This window comes from Barbatula barbatula (assembly GCF_947034865.1).
Source record: "Barbatula barbatula genome assembly, chromosome: 24".
Lineage (NCBI taxonomy): Eukaryota > Metazoa > Chordata > Actinopteri > Cypriniformes > Nemacheilidae > Barbatula > Barbatula barbatula.
Genome location: NC_136787.1, coordinates 18673910 through 18692329, shown reverse-complemented (window position 1 = coordinate 18692329; position 18420 = coordinate 18673910). Strand labels below are relative to the sequence as shown.

General features: G+C 39.5%; 2 protein-coding genes across 3 annotated transcripts; both read left to right on the top strand.

Moving 5' to 3' along the window:
- Window positions 1-514: 514 nt before the first annotated feature.
- On the top strand, window positions 515-4263 carry ess2 (ess-2 splicing factor homolog). Its single transcript, XM_079448627.1, has 10 exons — window positions 515-1044; window positions 1333-1501; window positions 1653-1748; window positions 1839-2008; window positions 2090-2207; window positions 2340-2470; window positions 2548-2650; window positions 2852-2961; window positions 3062-3177; window positions 3294-4263. The coding sequence occupies exons 1-10, from the start codon at window positions 919-921 to the stop codon at window positions 3574-3576; spliced, it is 1422 nt and encodes a 473-aa protein (XP_079304753.1). The 5' UTR covers window positions 515-918; the 3' UTR covers window positions 3577-4263.
- On the top strand, window positions 4109-7593 carry kctd9b (potassium channel tetramerization domain containing 9b). Of its 2 annotated transcripts, none has more exons than XM_079448628.1 (12): window positions 4109-4470; window positions 4570-4691; window positions 4905-4948; window positions 5023-5122; window positions 5258-5313; window positions 5429-5557; window positions 5771-5838; window positions 5915-6010; window positions 6095-6244; window positions 6339-6444; window positions 6538-6671; window positions 6872-7593. In XM_079448628.1, exons 1-12 carry the CDS (start codon window positions 4423-4425, stop codon window positions 6986-6988), a joined length of 1170 nt encoding a protein of 389 aa, XP_079304754.1. In that variant the 5' UTR covers window positions 4109-4422; the 3' UTR covers window positions 6989-7593. The 2 variants fall into 2 exon arrangements, with proteins under 2 accessions (XP_079304754.1, XP_079304755.1); XM_079448629.1 differs by having other exon boundaries at window positions 4302-4470; window positions 5041-5122.
- Window positions 7594-18420: the final 10827 nt, after the last annotated feature.

The window sequence follows — 18420 nt, the reverse complement described above, 5'->3', positions numbered from 1 at the left end:
TAGTTATACTATCGCAGAACCATTATCCATTAATATATAACTTTATAATACTTCTATAATATATAATAACTGAATTTTACAAAACCCACATGCAACTGTTTTAATGTTATATATTACTATATATTGTTCCTGTGTTGAATACTTTTTATTTGTTTTTATACAGCTTTTTATGTTTTGTGTTTTTTATAAATGCTTGTACAAGTATGCTGACAAGATACAACACTATGTGGGCAATTTATGGACGTGACATAAGAATGCACAGAGAATGAATTAGTTACGAATATATTGAACCATCTGTTTATATTTTACTAAACCCTTGTTGATAGAGTCTAAACATAAAAAATGTCACTCTATGAATAATGTTTCTTTTTTTTAAAGGGAAATAAACATGCGTTATGGAACAAATGCTTTACAATTTTGAGGAGAGATATCACGTGGCTATTTGAACCACCAAATGTTAATATCTGTTAATACTTAGTAAAAACATTATTTATTAATGGTAAGGTTGACATTTTCACGGAATTGCCCAAGTGCAGCTATGGCTGCGGGTCAATAGGGGGCAATAATGAGTCGCTGTAATTGTTCAGCGAGAATGACGCAGCGAAGAAAACGCAACCCCTACGTGCGACGCAACCCCTACGTGCGACGCAACGACGCACTAAATTAGCTGCTGTTGTTGTTGTTGTGTGTTAAAACGTGTATTTTTCGTTAATTGTTCGTAACTGAGTATTCGCATACACCGTTTTGCTATAAGATAACGAACCATCGTAGAAGTAGGCGAACAAAAATCACTTCAATACATTTGAATGGGATTTATTTGGAGAAAGAGCACGCACCGCAGCGGCTAGCGTCAACACGATCTTACGTAATTGTTCTAAAATCGTTTGAAAGAAGAGTTGTAGGTGTTTAAGTAGAAATATGACGGAGTCTAATAACAAAGCTTTGAGTCTGAGGAATGATGTGAGTACAGTCGCTGTCAGGGCGCCCGTGGAAGAGACGAAGAAGATACAGAGGAAGATTCTCGACGAAGACCAATATATAGAGGTATGACAATATTGCGTGAACCATATGAAAACGGCATTCCTTTTATAATGTATTGTATTGTACAGTTTTAATGTCAATGTGTGTAATAAATACAAAAGATATGCCCTTCACAAACCCTCATCAACACACTTCACAGTTTACACAACAACCAAAGACTTCTAGAATTTTTTTGAGGGGCTGACTAAGTGTTCTGATGTTTCTTCTAAAAAACAACATTTATTTGTTTTATTGTTGTATTTATTTGTGATCAACTCAACGCTGATTGCTGATACTCTATTTCTTCCAAAGAGTTTGGAGAAGATCATTCAGAGGGACTTTTATCCAGATGTCTCTAAACTCCAAGCACAGAAGGATTATCTGGAAGCAGAGGAGAGTGGAGATCTGGAGAGGATGAGGCAGATAGCCATCAAATATGGGTCTGCGATGGCTAAATACACTCCGCGCACCTATGTGCCACGTAAGGAAGATGTCTTGCTGTTTTGTATTTGTTTTCAATCCTCTTGTGTATTCCGTAGTGGATCGTTTTTGTGTAATCAGTGTTCCATGTATAACTGATTTGGGCACACATTTAAAAGGGTCATTATTAAAACCTATTTGTTCCCTCACAGATGTCACGCCATCCACATTTGAGACCCCGGATGGTCGAAGTGCATCTCCGTCATGTTCACAGAACAAACACAGAGCAGCAAGAGGCGATGAAGATGGTAAGTCACTTACTATCCCATGTACTGTCACATTACATGCATCCCGCAGTGAGCTTAAAGGTATGAGACTTTTTTCCAATAACTTTTTAGGACAAGATGGTGATAATGCAGGGGAGAAGGAGCTTCCTTCCCTGGACCGTTTTCTTGCCAAAAACACGAGTGAGGATAATGCGTCCTTTGAGCAGATTATGGAGCTTGCGGAAGACAAGGACAAGCTGAGACACTCATGGCTTTATGAGGCAGAGAATGAATACAAAGAGGTTAAACACAAATGCAATACCACATATTGCTTCAGCATATTCCATATAGTATAACTAACTTTTTTGTTGTGTTATTCATAGAGGCATGAGCAGAACCTTACTCTGCCATCCACAGAGAAGCAGGCGCTTGAATGCACAAAAGCAGGGCTGGAAACGTGGCAGTATAAGGCCAAAAATGCACTCATGTATTACCCTGAAGGTAAAGTGTCATGGAACATTCTTATAATTTTACAAGTATACTGAGGCTTGGTAAATAGGACATGGCCAATAAGCTATCAGACATGAATGAGTTAAACATCGGAGCAACATTGTACACTCTGTTCTCTTAAAGGTGAAAGAGATGACACGCTCTTCAAGAAGCCACGTGAAGTCCTGTACAAGAACACACGGTTTAATGTTGACCCTTTCTGTAAAGCCCTAAACAAGTCTCAGATCCAGCAAGCTGCCGCTCTCAATGCGCAGGTATGTCCAAATTCTGCATCTGAACACTATTATAAATCAGTTTGCATATTAATTTCCCCTTTTTGCATTGTTTCTAGTTTAAGCAAGGCAAGGTTGGTCCAGATGGCAAAGACCTCCTTCCTCATGAATCTCCAAAAGTAAACGGATATGGATTTGAGAGAGAACCCTCCCCGGCTCCTGGTGAGTTTGAAGAACTAGGATTATTTTTATATATATGTTAACTTTTTTGCTAACCAAACAAACTTGTTTGTGACGCATTTGTATATTTGCCTGTGAAATGTAAAAGCTTAAAATTAATAGATATACTTTAGGAATGTAACGTATTTTTAAAAATGTTTGCTGTTGTGTCATGCTTTTCCCAATGACAATGATTTTCTCAAGGCGTTGCCGAGTCACCTTTGATGACGTGGGGTGAGATCGAGAGCACCCCCTTTCGTCTGGATGGCTCTGATACACCTCTTGTGGAGAGAGGTCACGGTCCATCTTTTAAGGTCCAGTTCATGTCTACTTAGCCAACATTTTATATTCACGTACTTGTGTATAAGCTGACTAATTTAAATGTTCACGTATTCGTTTATTTGATAAGTCTAGATTCCAGAGCCAGGGAGAAGAGAACGCTTGGGTCTGAAAATGGCCAATGAAGCCGCAGCAAAAAACAGAATGAAGAAGCAGGAAGCCCTGCGGAAAGTCACCGAGAATTTGGCAAGGTACGAAAGAAAGCACTGACATGCAAAAGGGAACTGAACACTAAATTATGTAAATTGTCACCAGTGCATAAATAGAAACAGGAATGTGAATGTTCTGTGTTATGATTTTTTTACAGTCTCACTCCAAAGGGACTTAGCCCGGCAGCGTTGTCTCCTGCCCTTCAGCGTCTCGTGAACAAATCATCCAGTAAATACACAGATAAAGCCCTCAGGGCCAGCTACACGCCATCTCCTTCACACAGAAGCATCGGCTCCAAGACTCCGCTCGGAGACCTGGCCACACCCACCAGCACACCCACACCTGGTAAAGCCAGAACGCCCGTCACCCAGGATCCAGCATCCATTACGGACAATCTGTTACTGCTCCCCAAGAGGAGAAAAGCTGTCGATTACTTCTGAAGCAGCACAAACGTGGACTTTACAGGACCGAAATGAGCAATGCAGAGTATTTGTTTTAATTTAAGTGTTGGACCTTGATTTGTTTTATTTTGAATGAAAAATGCGTATGCTTAAACATGTACAGTTTTTGTATTTTATGTTTTTATTTTAAGGTTTTATTTAGCCAAACAGGGCTTTAGAACTCTGTTTAATTTGTTTGGAAACATTTGGAAGCAACATGTTTGCAAACTGCTTATCAGAACTTTACACTGTTTATGAATTGTTGTCAAAGATGAGATTTTCTCACACCTTGCACGATCTCAGAGGCACATTAAAGAGCAGTTCTACAGAACCTTGTGCTTGGTATTATTTCAATATTGGAAGGTCTGTTGTATAAACTTCTACCCTGCACGAGCTCCTTAAAACATCTCTTTGTATTCTTTTTGTACAATTTTTCTGTCATAAAATGATATCCATATATTTTTGTCATAAGGAATAATGATAATTGATGTATTGAATCAGCTGGTATGAAATAAACGTTACGCTGCTTTTTATGCATAGAGTCTTGACCTTCCCAATATGGCGGCGTCGAAGGCCCATCCCGCTAAATACGTCGTCATGTGTGTCTATATTACTACTTTGCAAACGTATTTTATTAAATGACGAAGTGTGTAAGTAGGCGAATTTCAACGCAGCCATCTTTCTTGTACTGTTGAACTACCCCAACGCGTTTTATTTTCGAAACCGCTGATTGGCTGACATCATAACGGAAGTAAACAGTCCTGTGTAACTGTCGGGAATGCTTCGCACGAGTGAAGTTAAAAACAATATAAATAAACATTGAGCAATCACATTTTAATCTTCGATATGAAGAGAGTCACGTTGTTTGTTAACGGAACGTCACACAATGGCAAGGTATGTGCTTTGTTATTCAGTGTCTTTTTGTTGGCATTTTAAAGGCATGTTTGTTGAATAAATGACTGATTGTGGCTCATCTGATGCTTTGTATAACAGGTCGTGGCGGTTTATGGCACTCTGGCTGATCTGCTGTCAGTTGCAAGCACAAAATTTGGAATAAAAGCTGCCAATTTATACAATGGGAAAGGTGGTCTACTTGATGATATTGCCCTCATCAGGTAAAAAACGTTGTGCATTAGTTGACTATTTTGTATAAAATACATATTGTTTTGAGTACGTTATTGGATATAAAACTACTTTAGTATTTACAATAGCAATCTGGACAGTATGCTACACTGTACTATAGTTTACTACAGTAGATATTAAAGTATGTCATGTGGGCTATCAGAAGCATTCATTGTGGAAATGACCAAAATCTTTCTTTGTGATAGGGACGATGATGTCCTCTATGTATGCGAAGGAGACTTTTTTGTTGGTGAGTTTAAAATGACTTGATTTGGTTTGTGTTTTTCTTATCTGATCCTATTTGAATTGCATTATGTTCTACAGATCCACCAAATAATTCAGATGGTCCACATGAGTTTCACTCGTGGACACACACAGACTGGATAACCCTAAATGTTGGGGGCAGGCGATTCACTACCACGCGGTAATCTCACAAGACACGGAACAATCTTCCCCAATTTCGCTAACTGCAATCTATGATCTAAACCACCACAGACAAAACAAAGCCTCATTTACAGCATTCAGAGTGATGCATTTAACACAACCTGTATCTTTTCAGAAGTACTTTGGTCAAAGAGGCAGAGAGCATGTTGGCCCACATGTTCAGAGACAAAGGCGAGTACCAAACATGACAAATGTTTATCGTCAGACGTTTAAAATGTGTCTTCTAATTTATTTGTCTCTTCACTTCACTTCAATTTTGATTGATCTCTTCCTTTGTGTGCGGCAGATGTTTGGGGAAACAAACAAGACGAGCAGGGTGCATATCTCATTGACCGCAGTCCAGATTACTTTGAACCCATACTGAACTACCTGAGACATGGACAACTCATCATTAATGACGGCATCAATCTACTGGGTAAGAATGTAGATGAGTGTAGGTTACTTTTAAATGCTTAAGGAAACATATTCTACACATATTTGGTTGCATTTTATTTTCACCCTGAACTTATTTTACACAACCATTTTGCACTCTCTCAATGACCCTTAGAAATAATGAGAACTGTATGTGGATGACCTAGCAACCTCTTTGCATGTTAAATGAGTAACAGCTCTAATTGAATTTCTTCAGGTGTGCTTGAAGAAGCCCGTTTCTTTGGAATCGAGCGGCTTGCGGAGCAGCTTGAAGGGGTTATTAAGGTATCTCTTTTAGTCTTTTATATGAGTATCATAAAAATCGGAGATAAAAAATGATAAATTTTTTCTCCTGCCTCAGAATGCCCAGCCTCCTGATGACCACTCGCCCATCTCCAGAAAAGAATTTGTACGTTTTTTGCTTGCCACACCAACTAAATCAGAGCTCCGCTGTCAGGTATAATGTAACTGAAAAAAAACCTTCACAGTGTTTCTTTTTCTGTATCTTGTTTTGTTTCCTAGATCTGTTTTGTCCCCACAGGGTCTAAATTTCAGCGGGGCGGATCTCTCAAGGCTTGACCTCCGTTACATTAACTTTAAGATGGCACATCTCAGCCACTGTAACCTCACACATGCCAACCTCTGTGGTACCAACCTAGAGAGGGCAGACCTCTCCAATGCTAATCTAGATGTAAGCTTGTGTATTCTCTCTTTGTGACATCATGACGATTATTCTGTCTCGGGGAGACTCTGATGTAATATTTGTTTTGCGTGTGCATTCACAGGGTGCCAATTTACAGGGCGTGAAAATGCTTTGCACCAATGCAGAAGGGGCGTCACTTAAAGGGTGTAATTTTGAAGATCCTGCAGGGCTCAAAGCGAATCTGGAGGGTAAAGCAGTTGACGTTTGTGAAACTAAATTGCAGTTTTTTTGGAATATTATATTTTTAGGATGTAATGCGTGTCCTTCTGATGCCCTCACAGGTGCAAATCTAAAGGGTGTCGATATGGAGGGCAGTCAGATGACCGGCATTAACCTCCGTGTGGCCACGCTGAAAAATGCCAAACTCAAGAACTGTAATTTACGGGGAGCCACACTGGCAGGGACTGACTTAGAGGTGACTTGATCTTTCATTTTCAAAAACATTTTGTATTTATATTAATGTTACGAAATATAGTTAAATTATAAATGACCCAGGATGCCCTGTATATCACATAGCAACCTTGGAAATCAAATAGCAACACCCTGGCTAACCATGCACCACACTTCATACAGCCGAACAGCACTCAAAAAAATCTTTGATTTGTTATTGTGCAGAACTGTGACTTGTCTGGATGTGACCTTCAAGAGGCGAACCTGCGGGGCTCAAATGTAAAGGGTGCCATCTTTGAGGAGATGTTGACCCCACTGCACATGTCTCAGAGCGTCAGATAGCCCCGAACACTCACTGCTGTCTGTCTTCCACGGGACGGTGACCTCTTCACAGAGAAGCTTTAAAAAAAACACCTACCTTCAAACATGTCGACTGTCATGTGCCCTGAGTTTGTTGATGTTCTCTGTTTATCTGCTGTCTACTGTTGCCTCAAGAGCAATATTTACAAAATTTACTGAAATGATCTTTCTATTCTTTGACAAGTTGCCAAAAACATTTAATTCTTTATTCTGAAGGTGACTGTACTTCATGCATTTATGTATTTGTGCAGAGGCTTTATTTGTCACTGCTGGTCTGTGAACATGTTAATGTCTTTGCTTCTGCATTTGATACCGATTTAGGAATGTGGCAATACTTTTTATAACATGTTATATTTGTCCTGGTGATTTGTGAATGTTTTATGGCTTTTCTTTTTAAAATCATGAAGATGTAGCTTTTAAATGCATTTACTGTTACTGCAGGTTTAGAATGCACCTGAATGCATCTGAATTGAATGCTGTTTTGTTAAATGCCCGGTGAAAGCCAGTTTTGACAGCTCGATTCAACCTCCTGAATGCATGCATGTTAAGTCATTTTAAGATCAAATAAAGTCAAACACTGGAAATGCAAAATGAAAATAGTGTATTATGTCATTTTTTCTGCATATATAGATGTCAATGAAAATTAATGATTGCAGACTAGAAAATATAAGAAATTTGATGTTAAACTGCTCAAGAATTTACAATATTAATGTAACTTTATGTATCTAAATATATACAAATGAATAGATCTACCACTGACTAATAAAAGTGAACTTAACTCAAAACTAAGAAAGGAAATAAGAAATCTAAACCCTAAGGGAACTTCATAAGCAGTATAATTACAAAACATCGATTAATGTACACAGGAAACACTGGAATATTATGTTGTCATAAATATTTGTAGAAAGCCTTATTTGTCTGATAAATTATAACAGATGAAAATAGATGTATGAAACCTGACAAGTAGCATAAGTTTGCGAAGTAAATGTCGTTTTCAAGGGGAAGCGTTGCCTTAACTCGCCAACAGGGGTCAGTATTACCCCAGCCCGTCCAAAACGGCCAACAGGGGGCGTTATAGTCTACACAACACAAATGTTGTTCCCCTCTCATTCCCATTCCAGCAGTCTTAACAGATGTGCTTAATCGACACCTTTCGAAAAGAGTTTCAGCAAAGCCAGTGAAGGTCAGCAGCTCATCCCAGCAGGCAACTGTAGCAGAGCATGAAATGCCTTTGCCAGGATGTGCTGCCAAGTTGATGGATTGGTCGGACTGGAGTGAATGGAGAAACCACCTCCAGGCGCAGCGCACACACGTGCTTTGTTGTTTTGGACCGAACATGTGTCCAAATAACAGGTTATATAAAGTGTTCTTTTCTTGTGTAATAGCTTTGCCAACATTTATGACGTTGTGACATTGTAACAATTCTGAAAAGTTCGTCAATTAAGAAAAATCTGAAATATTCATTGGATTTGAATGGGATTTGTTTAATGGTGTACTGGCATAGTGTTGGGGGGCTCTTTCTGGTGGATGGAAACAAGTATCACAATTAAATCTTAGTGGAATTAGGCCCAAAACACATTACTTGTAGGAATTTTGTAATGTTTTTATGGTAAACTGGTTCTTTATGATATTTCTAATGAAAATTAGTTTTTTTAGCAGGGGTGTATAAATAGTTTGTTCTGATAATTCTGGCTTCCACGTAATTGGATTGATCACGTAATATGTAATTCTATAAAATATCGTACAATATAATTATAATTATTTCATAACACGGTGTACTACCAGGGAACCATCACAGAACCTTTTTCTAAGGGATCTAAGTGACCCCTTATGTAGGTTTGTGTATGTCAAGTTCTTCCTATTGTGTCTTGCTTCACTGACTTTGGCCGAGGAAGCGGCTGCGGTTGTGCCCTCATAGTCCACAATATATCCGAGCTCTGAATGACTTCCCCTCCCCACATCACCACAGGTCTGGCCGGTGCTGTTGTTATTTCAGGTGCTTGACATTTGGGAAAGTTGCAAGTGACACTTACTTTGTTTGGACAAGATAAGATGGTCATGTGGTGTTTTGAGGTTTGGGTTTGGAGGTTTGCTAGCTATATCCGTTCCTTATACAAAAACTTCCCAGAGGTGCAGGGAATGTATCTTGCACTACATTTAAGAGCTTGAATACCTATTTTACTCACATAAAATGATTTAAGAAAGCAAATATCCTGTCATAATATCCTTAAATTAAATGCTGACCACTTCAATATTTTTTTAGCCGCTTTAACTAAACTAGGGAACTGCGAAATAGTGTTTTTAAAAGCGCCCACATGTGCCCCTTTGCTGTGCCAGTCCGTCAGTGTTATGTGTAAGATATGAATGCATGCTTGTCTCCCACACACGGACGGCTCTCTTGACCGTCCCTCGCCCGCCCACATGCACATGTGGCTCTTCCAACCCGCCCACTTCCCCTACCCACAGACCCGCCAGCGTCCGGCCCAGAGACGCTCTGCCCCGAGAGCTCCCCACTCCTTTTCCTGTGAGTCCCAGTGGGGACGACCGCAGAGTTATTAGACCTAATGGCCATCTGGGCTCCATTAAAGAAGGCCTGTGTTGTGAGCTGGCTGCAGAAAACATCTACCACTGTTTCTGTTTTTAAACCGCCGGGGAGCGTTTTAGCAAACCTCGGAATGATGCCGCAGCACCTCATCTATCATTCACATACAGTTGGGGTTTCTTTGGTATCAAAGCATTAGACAACGTGCGAAATGCCAATGGGAAAATCATTTCAGACTTGCGGTTGTTTGGTTATGTTAATGCGGAAGGGAAAGTGTCTGTTTTGTAGCACAAGGTCCTCCTGTTTGCGGGACTGTATGCGTCTTCTGTATACCACACACGTTTTTTATATTGGAGACTTTCCATGGACATAGTGACCATATACCGTACAAACTTTATCCACTAACCCTAAACATAACCATCACACAAATTGTTCTGTATTTAAACAAGTTTGTTTAATAATCAGTTTGAATCATGAGGGACAGAAATCGAAAACATGTCCCAGTCAGACTGAAAAAGTGAATTCTGTTAGATTTGTTTTTCATCATTGTAATGCAATATATCGCTGCTGTCCATCTCTGTATTTCATGATCAATTTTTCCCCATAAATTATTATTTTTAGTCACCTTTTATTATTGTCAATGGGTTTTGCATGAAAAGTAAATAAAATGCTTGTGACTTTGGACATCACAGGTTTCGTACAGTTACGTTTACAGTTAAAATAAGAGAGCAAAACACCATGATAAACAAATAATGTTAAATTACTTTTAAAAAATCTGTCGGCCCCTGTTGACACAAAATGAATGCAGGTGAATTTGGACCTACGGTTTTCGGTTACCAACATTTTCCAAAATGTCTTATTTTGTGTTCTGCTGAAATTGAAGTCATGCAGGTTTAAAATGACAAGATGGCGTGTAAATAATGACCGAATTTTCATTTTGAAGGTGAACTATCTCTTTAGCAATCTTTATATTTAAGAAGATGAGGCTTGAAACATGACACAGTTTCCCCTTTTTAATCCGACTTTTTTAATGGTCTTCTTTTTTATTTCGTTCTAAAATATAACCTGCACGTGTCCTTGACGCACTCGCACGCACTAGACCCAAAAGTGTCATTGAGCAAGCTTACACAATCCCTTATTTAATTAAAGCCCATAAATCCACCCATTGTTTCTCTTGCTGTGGCCGCAGTTGCATAATTTCCAAATCTTTTCTCAAACTAATACTGAGCTGTTGAAAAGGATTTGGGGCTCAGACCGGCCTACAGCAACTCATGTAGATGTAGAAAGTGTGTGTGTTTACTTTTATGGGTGACACAGATCAGTCATGCTAAAGAAACCACGTGTGTGTGTGTGTTTTGGGCGGTAGAGGCGTGGTGGAAATCTGGTAGTCCTTTTGTTGGCACCTGGACCCCTTCAGATGTATGGTTGTGGGGGTACAGTGCAGAGAAATCCCTCTGTGGTCAGAGAAACACATGTGGGGCTCGTGGCAGTCGGCGCCACATTGGGTCTCTGAGAAAAGATGAGAGGGCCGGGGATCTGAAACGTGGTTCTATTAAAGAAACACTCATAAATCATCTGTGATTGGTTCAACCTATGAAGCTCAGAATTTTACGATCTATTGCAGACTCTTACTTCGGGTTTTGGGGCTTATAGCATATCTATATCTGTGCATATTTGTTAAATGTCTGTCTGGACAGTTATGATGGGATTTAGGAGTTCGTGGATTTGACATGTGTATCATCGTTTGGCTCATATCGCATCGATGTGTGCTGTTAGCCATTCGACACACCCCCAGCAGTAGATGTTGAGTTGTTTCCTGTGCGGAGGGCCAGGGGGCCGCCAGTGTTTATACCCTGCCGGAGCTGTGGTATAGTTGTTTGCTCCAGAAATCCGCAGAGCATTTCCTCACTTCTTTAACAATAAACACTTTTGATTGCTTATGAAGGTCTGGTGCCTGCTCTCCAAGCTTCAGTGATTCAGAGGTGCCCAGCGGTCTGACAGCGTATCCACATGCAGAGCCACCAGACTGCGTATAGACCAGAAACCAGAAAATATGTTTGCATAATATATTTCAACATACTACAAAACTGAGTGTTTTTTATGTATTGAATACCACAGAAAAATATACATATTTGGGGAAATCATAATCATTAGGTTCTATCTGACATTTTACCAAAACTGAGCAATTTACATTTATTCACATGATATGATGTTTTTTTTCTTTGTTGTGTACATTTTGGGACGGTTTTTTTGGCAAGCAAAAAGGTTGAATTTACGAAGTCAGATGGAAGGTAAAACCCTTAAAGCTCAATATCTCAAAACTGTATTGAATGCTGATTGGAATGCTTGATTCTGATTGGCAGTCGCGACATTTGCAGGTTCATTATTCCCAGATAACAACCGCTCAAAAATCATTTTGACAGATTTTTTGACAAAGTAAATATAAATATGTCTTTTAAAAACATATATGACATTATGTTAACTTGCGATTCAACTAGATTGCCTGTTCGTGACATATGAAAATCGTGTCTTACATAAAAACCCGAAAGTTAATGGCTTTTCCTTGCGGAAGTGCATTCTGTAAAAATCAGCAAAAAATATTGTCCATAATATAATGTCCCGTTGCTTTCTCATGTGGCAAGTAGCCGTGTAATAAGCAGGATAATGTACAAGCAGCCGGCTGTTATCGCAGAATAAGCCCCTACAAGCCTGATCACGCTGTTCACACTTATTTCTACGTGTACATTATCCCTTACTTACTGACCTCTCACGCTAGAGTAAACAAGGGTACAAAATATTATTTTATAGATGATATCTACAAAAATAGTTGAATCAGAAATACAATTGCCAAAAGTGATGTTTTGGGGGTGCATTAGGTATTTATTGGACAACATTATTTGGCAAAAATACAACAAGCTTCTCAGACAATATTTCTTAACATTTAAAAAAATGCATAGAAAAACAAAAAGCTGATACAATAACTACAATTTGATCTGTTTTTGATATTTGTTAATCTTATATAATATTTTGTAGCCATTCTCCTGGGCCTTGAATTTCTTTTGCCAAGCCTTATTCAGAGCTGAGGTATAATTGTATGTAGGTCATATATAATATTTCTGTATGGATAGCTGTTTAATACCCCATAGAATCTTAAGGAAAAGCAGCTCACTGACTTGAAACGGTCACCTGTGGGCGGAGCTTGATTTGTGTCCTGTTTCTAACTGGATGATTCATTTGTGGTGATCACAGAGGGGCCCACACTGCAGACCCACCATGAAGAAAACACCCACATAGAGAATCCATTTCATCTATGAGTATGAAAGAGGATTTGCTCTGTCAAGTACCGGTTGTTTGTTGTGTTGCCAAAGTAGAAAATGCAATGAAGGGGCTGAGCACTGTGTTTACAGAGAGTTGATCTTTTTAGGGTGTTCTCTTTAAAATCTCAATTGTTTCTCCCTGCAGCGAATGTGTGCAATGTTCTAAAGGATTTTAGGACAGCAGAGGGCTGAACTCATGCCGCACTCCAGCCTCAGGATATGACCAGTGCCATCATATGACCAGTGTCATCGGCTATGGAACAGGGCAAGGTTAAAAATACGTAAATGGGGACGGCTCCTCGGCAAGCGGCCCGGCCGCCAGATGCGATCACAGTACATTCTCTCCCAAACCTCAGCACCAGACCCCGTCAAGAACCCGTCCCGGCTGTCCGAGGCTCCCCGACCAGACTTTTAATTCACAACTCCTCGCACTGTGAATGTTTTTACAATCTTGAACGATTTACAGGATCCTTTTGACATCACAAGGAAACCGTTCACGGACTTCAAGAACAAACAGTGTTTCAAAAATATGTAAACGATGAGGTAACCAACTGCATCACAAATAAGCCAAGATCATTTCCCATACAGCAGAAATTAAATGAAACATTACCTCATTCAAGCCCGGATTGTCTAATCGGGAGGACCTAGAAGATTCCCGGTGGGCTGATCTGGTCTTTTTGCCGCGAGGGCTGGTGTTGTTATGCCACTGCAGGGGCGGACTGGCCATGTGGCATACCTGGACGAAACGCAAATGCGGATAGAAGGACTGATTAGAAACACGAATCGTTATGACAGCACCCCAACCCCGTCGGCGGAAGGGATAAAGGGCCACTCTCGGTCAAGAATGCCAAGGCCAATTTTAGGTCCAAATCCGCCCCTGGCACTGAGGACTGCTCTCAGGATGACCTAATCGAGGTCATGGCGAGCACCGGTCAGCTCAAACTCCAGACAGCACGAAGCCACTCTTTGGCCATGGTCAGAAAGTACCAAAACAGGGCAGTTTTGGCTGAATCGTGTCTCGTCTAGCTGAATTCACAGCACGACCGCAGACCTAGGTATTTGCCCGCCCTTTGTTCTTCTAGCTCCTAGTTTCATTTGTCGGTGCACCACAGAGGGCTGTGAATACGCAAGGATGCTCAACCACGCAGCATGTAATTTTCAGGAAATCTGCAGCCCTTGTGAACTCTGCAAGTAATGACAGACTCTTCCAGACTGAAAATACTTAGATATGTTTCCCATTTAATGGAAGACCCTGAGAGAAGTGGCAAACGCTTCACCGCGTTATGGGATTTCGAGCTGTGTGGCCGTTCGGAGAGACATGCTGGTATAAGTTCGGCTTTGCATGTCACAATGTTTAAATGAGAGAAAACATAAAGGTGCATGAAGCACTGGAAATGTTGTTTCTCACTATTCTTCGATCTACGTCAGATTCGTTGGTGCAAAGTCTTGCAGCTTTTTCCAAGTGGCTCATTGTGGCAAACTGGGTGCGGCGATGCTCTGCCTGGCAAAACCGCACTTCGTTTTCCTCTGCATCCATTGTGGCGTAAATGTGTGCGAACACTTCCTAAATGTCCTTACAGTTTCCTAACTTTAAAAGTCTGCAGGCCTAGACCTTAATTCCTTCAAATAAAATCACTCCACAAAAACAGACACCACAAACCTAGGAATTCAAATGTCTTGCACCAGAAAGAATTTTGCTGCAGCATCCAAAACCAGCTTCCTTCATAAAGGATCTAAGTATAGATTATCCTGATAGTCGGCTGCAGTGCCTTCGAAAATACACTAAAACACACATTTCATTGAAAAGATCAACCAAAAAGCTATAAGTCTCCAAGCGCTAATCATTTACAGGCGATAAAGTCTTTGATGTGTATCAAGCAATACCACCAACACAGCTTTTCTCTGGCCAGCGATATACGAGCATCTGTTCTACACATTGTGCGTGATTGCGTTAAACAAGTTTATCAAAATCAAATGGACTTTTTCATTAATCCCTGATTCTGATTAATTATAAATGGCAATCCGAATCCTTTTTGTCCGTGTTTACGTCACGGTTTAATGTCAACATGGACTTTTGCACTTCTGCTGAGATCAAAGCGGCGTCTGTTAACTTTCATGTGAAATGAAGACAACCCCGACTGATTTATATAAAGGCAGCATAAATCAATACACACTGAACACACCTGCCTGTTCTTGTAAACTTGACAGTGTGCATGGAAAGAAGATCAGGACAAACGAAGAGGACAGTGTAGGTAACAAATGGTGAAAACAAGCATGAAGACCATAAACCATGAAGATCATGGGTGTCATTTTGAAAAATGTCAGGGTGCTAACCCACGCCTGTCATTTTCAACGTAATGAATGGCTACATTATTATGGATGAACAGAAAAAATGTCCAGAGAAAATGTGGGAATCGTTTTTATAACTATCGAAACACAAACCAAACCAAAATTTAGTTCAGAACGCATTTCTAATTTTGATAATAACATTTGATCATTTTTTTAATAAAAGCCAATTGTGATCAGCACCGCAAAACATACATCACCACATAAAATTTACAGGCCCAGGTTAAATGACTTCACAACTTTCCAATTGAATGGAAAAACATACATTTTACGACCTAATGCAAAAAAAATGTTTTTGTTGGCGCACATACACGGCTGAAGCAGAGCTTGCGGGGTCATTCCAGGGGATGCCCAATAAACTCCTAACTTTGCAGTGTTTACTGAAAGCTGCTTGTTCCTGTCTGACCGCTGTGAGGAAACACTGTCCGAGCTCAGATGCTTTACGACCAGTGAGGACTAAATTAGTCGACATGCAAACTAGAGTAAAAAAATATATTGTTGATATCTGAACGAATTGATAAAATAAACAAAAGAACTGAAAATATACACAAAAATCTCTAGTTGTCTTAAACCAAACTCACATGTCTTTTAGGAATTAAATTAAAAGTGGAAAATGAAAATGCATTTATTCCATACTCTTTTAAATAAAGGGGCTTAAAAGGTTCCTCACAGTGAACCATTTTTGGTTCCACAAAGAACCCATTCAGTCAAAGGTCCTTTAAAGAATCTTTCTTTCCTTTTTATAATCTGAAGAAATTTTATGAAACCATTTAGACAAAAGAAGCTTCTTCTTTGGCATTGTTACATGTCGTTTAAAACTTTACTTTTGAAAAAAGAACATATGCTTTATGTGAGGTCACTGTTAAGCTTCAAGCATAATTGAAAAAGCAATGAAAAAAGTTCATTAATGGGTGAAGCATTACTTGAAACCGAGGATACCGTGCTATGACCTCATTGTCTTGCGCTTCACATTAGCGCTTCACATTTTCCACAAACAGTCTGCATGAGTGGGTGAAACGTAATAAATGTGAAACTAAATGAAAATAATGACCCAGTAAGACTGTATTTGTCCACTTACCATGTTAAAATTGACCATCAAATCCTTACCATTTTTTCAAATGCAAGATTTGATCCTGATCTCAGTGTTCATTTACATTATTTGTGGCATAACTGTTAAACTATTTTTGTGATGTCTGATTCAAAGTTCATTCAACCACACCCTGATAAATGAGACGGATACACAACTAGAGGAAATTGATACCTGACAGAAGACTAACACTTTTTGACACAGATGACCTACTTGTATTATATACAAGACTACTGGTGTACAAGCTTTCGAGTACACGTACAACAAAATGCGAAGAACTATCAAAAGATTACTTGTGTTAAAATGTACTTCTGGTTCAAATCAAAACGGGATCATATTGCTTTCTATCATTTGGATAATCATTGAATGGACTAATACTACTGTATGAATGTCAGAATAGATTTTTTAAACAAACAAATTCACGCACAGAACCTCTCAGTGCTGGTGTAAATCACTGTGTAAGTGGCCGCAGAATGGCTTCAAATGCTAAATCTGGCATCACCGATTGATTCGGCTGCCAGTTACAGTGATGGGGAGACTGGAGTTCATCGTTTGTAATTTAACCAATGTGTGACCCTTCACATGACAGCTGTAAATCTCTTAAGTGCTTATAATGTAATGCAGTCAAGACAAAATGCACAACATGTTATTCATGTTATTGATTAGGATAAATCGTAAGAATCAGCTTTCGCCTCTTTGGCCAAAACAGAATGCTGTGCAGGATAGGTAAAAAACTAAAAAGACAACTTCATTAAAGTTGAATTTAATAGAAGTTAAATATAATATACCCAACTATGTCTACAGAGGCCTTATTTGATCCTCTTACGTGGAATTCTCCATGTTGTTTCTACAGAAGCCCTAAACGGACAAACTGCTCTACAGAACGTGTTTCGTAAATATGTTATCTCCTTCGGCAAAGAAGCAAAACATGACATCTTAGTTCTGTATCAGCCACCGTACGAAATGGAGGGATGGAGTCAGCTGTTTGTTGCAATTCGCAACCTCACCACTAAATGTCACACTGTACCTTTAAGATACGAACAAGGAAGCCTTAGTTAGTTTTCATACTTTTTCCGGCATTGATTTCTTAGGGCATGTTTTTTATATGGCGACATACCCTAAAGTCTTGGCTACACGGCAGATTTACATTTATGAATGTAGCAGATGCTTTTATGCAAAGCAACTTATAGTATGCATACTGTAGTATACATTTGGGGGGGATTTGAACCCAGAACCTTTGCACTGCTAACACAATGTTAACATAACATACAAATTAATTAAACAAAAAAAATCATTCAAAACAGGTTGATGTTTTGTGACAACCCCAAATGACCTTTACATGTTTACATACATTGAAGTAGTGTTGTGTACATGAATTAAAACACACTGTCAATCTGATCTCCAGATGTCAATGTGGTGGAACCCATATAGGAGGCTTCTCTATGCTCTTAGTCATCCACTTACCACATCAGACCTTCAGAAATAAAGCAGGTGGCTCTCTTGCGATGTGGTGAGCGGATTCCAAGAGTTTGATTGTTTTAGCAGATGGAGATACATTCACTCTGAAGGGAAGTGAGCAAATGGACCTGGATGTTGATCTTAAGCACCTCATGGGGAACCCTGTCGGAAAAACACAACAGTGAAGGGGTGATCGTTCAAAGGTACTTAAAGTCACACCATGTTTTGGAAATGAAATTAGATTTTAACAGTACATAGACACCTTGGCACGGACTGGTAAAGAGCCACACATCTTTTTGAGGAAAAGTCATTCATTGTTGCTGCCAACTTGAGATTGCAAAGCTTTTATTCTTGTCGGTCAGCATGAATAATTTCTTTTTTTCATCTTCCATTAGTAAGGTAATAGAGTTATCACTAAAGTGCATGCCAGATATCTTTAAACATGTGCACGTGTCTCTCCAGAATTAAACGTGTCTCTCCACTTAAACAAATAACAGAAATAAAACCCTGTTTCAAGAGAGAAACAAAATGAAAGTTCTTTTGTTGGGCTGTTCACAGGACATTGAAAAATATCGGTCACTGGGCAATTATTGACTGAAACAGTAAAGGCCCTCTTTATTCCATTTCACACTTTATATTTTCAAACCAATGCTGAAGCTAAGTG

Excerpts from the sequence above, each read along its gene's own strand:
- ess2 (XM_079448627.1), top strand. The coding sequence starts at position 919 with ATGACGGAGTCTAATAACAAAGCTTTGAGTCTGAGGAATGATGTGAGT. Across the intron at positions 2,208-2,339 it reads ACTCATGTATTACCCTGAAG|GTGAAAGAGATGACACGCTC; the intron begins GTAAAGTGTCAT and ends GTTCTCTTAAAG. Across the intron at positions 3,178-3,293 it reads GTCACCGAGAATTTGGCAAG|TCTCACTCCAAAGGGACTTA; the intron begins GTACGAAAGAAA and ends ATTTTTTTACAG.
- kctd9b (XM_079448628.1), top strand. The coding sequence starts at position 4,423 with ATGAAGAGAGTCACGTTGTTTGTTAACGGAACGTCACACAATGGCAAG. Across the intron at positions 5,558-5,770 it reads TGACGGCATCAATCTACTGG|GTGTGCTTGAAGAAGCCCGT; the intron begins GTAAGAATGTAG and ends GAATTTCTTCAG. Across the intron at positions 6,245-6,338 it reads TCTCCAATGCTAATCTAGAT|GGTGCCAATTTACAGGGCGT; the intron begins GTAAGCTTGTGT and ends GTGCATTCACAG.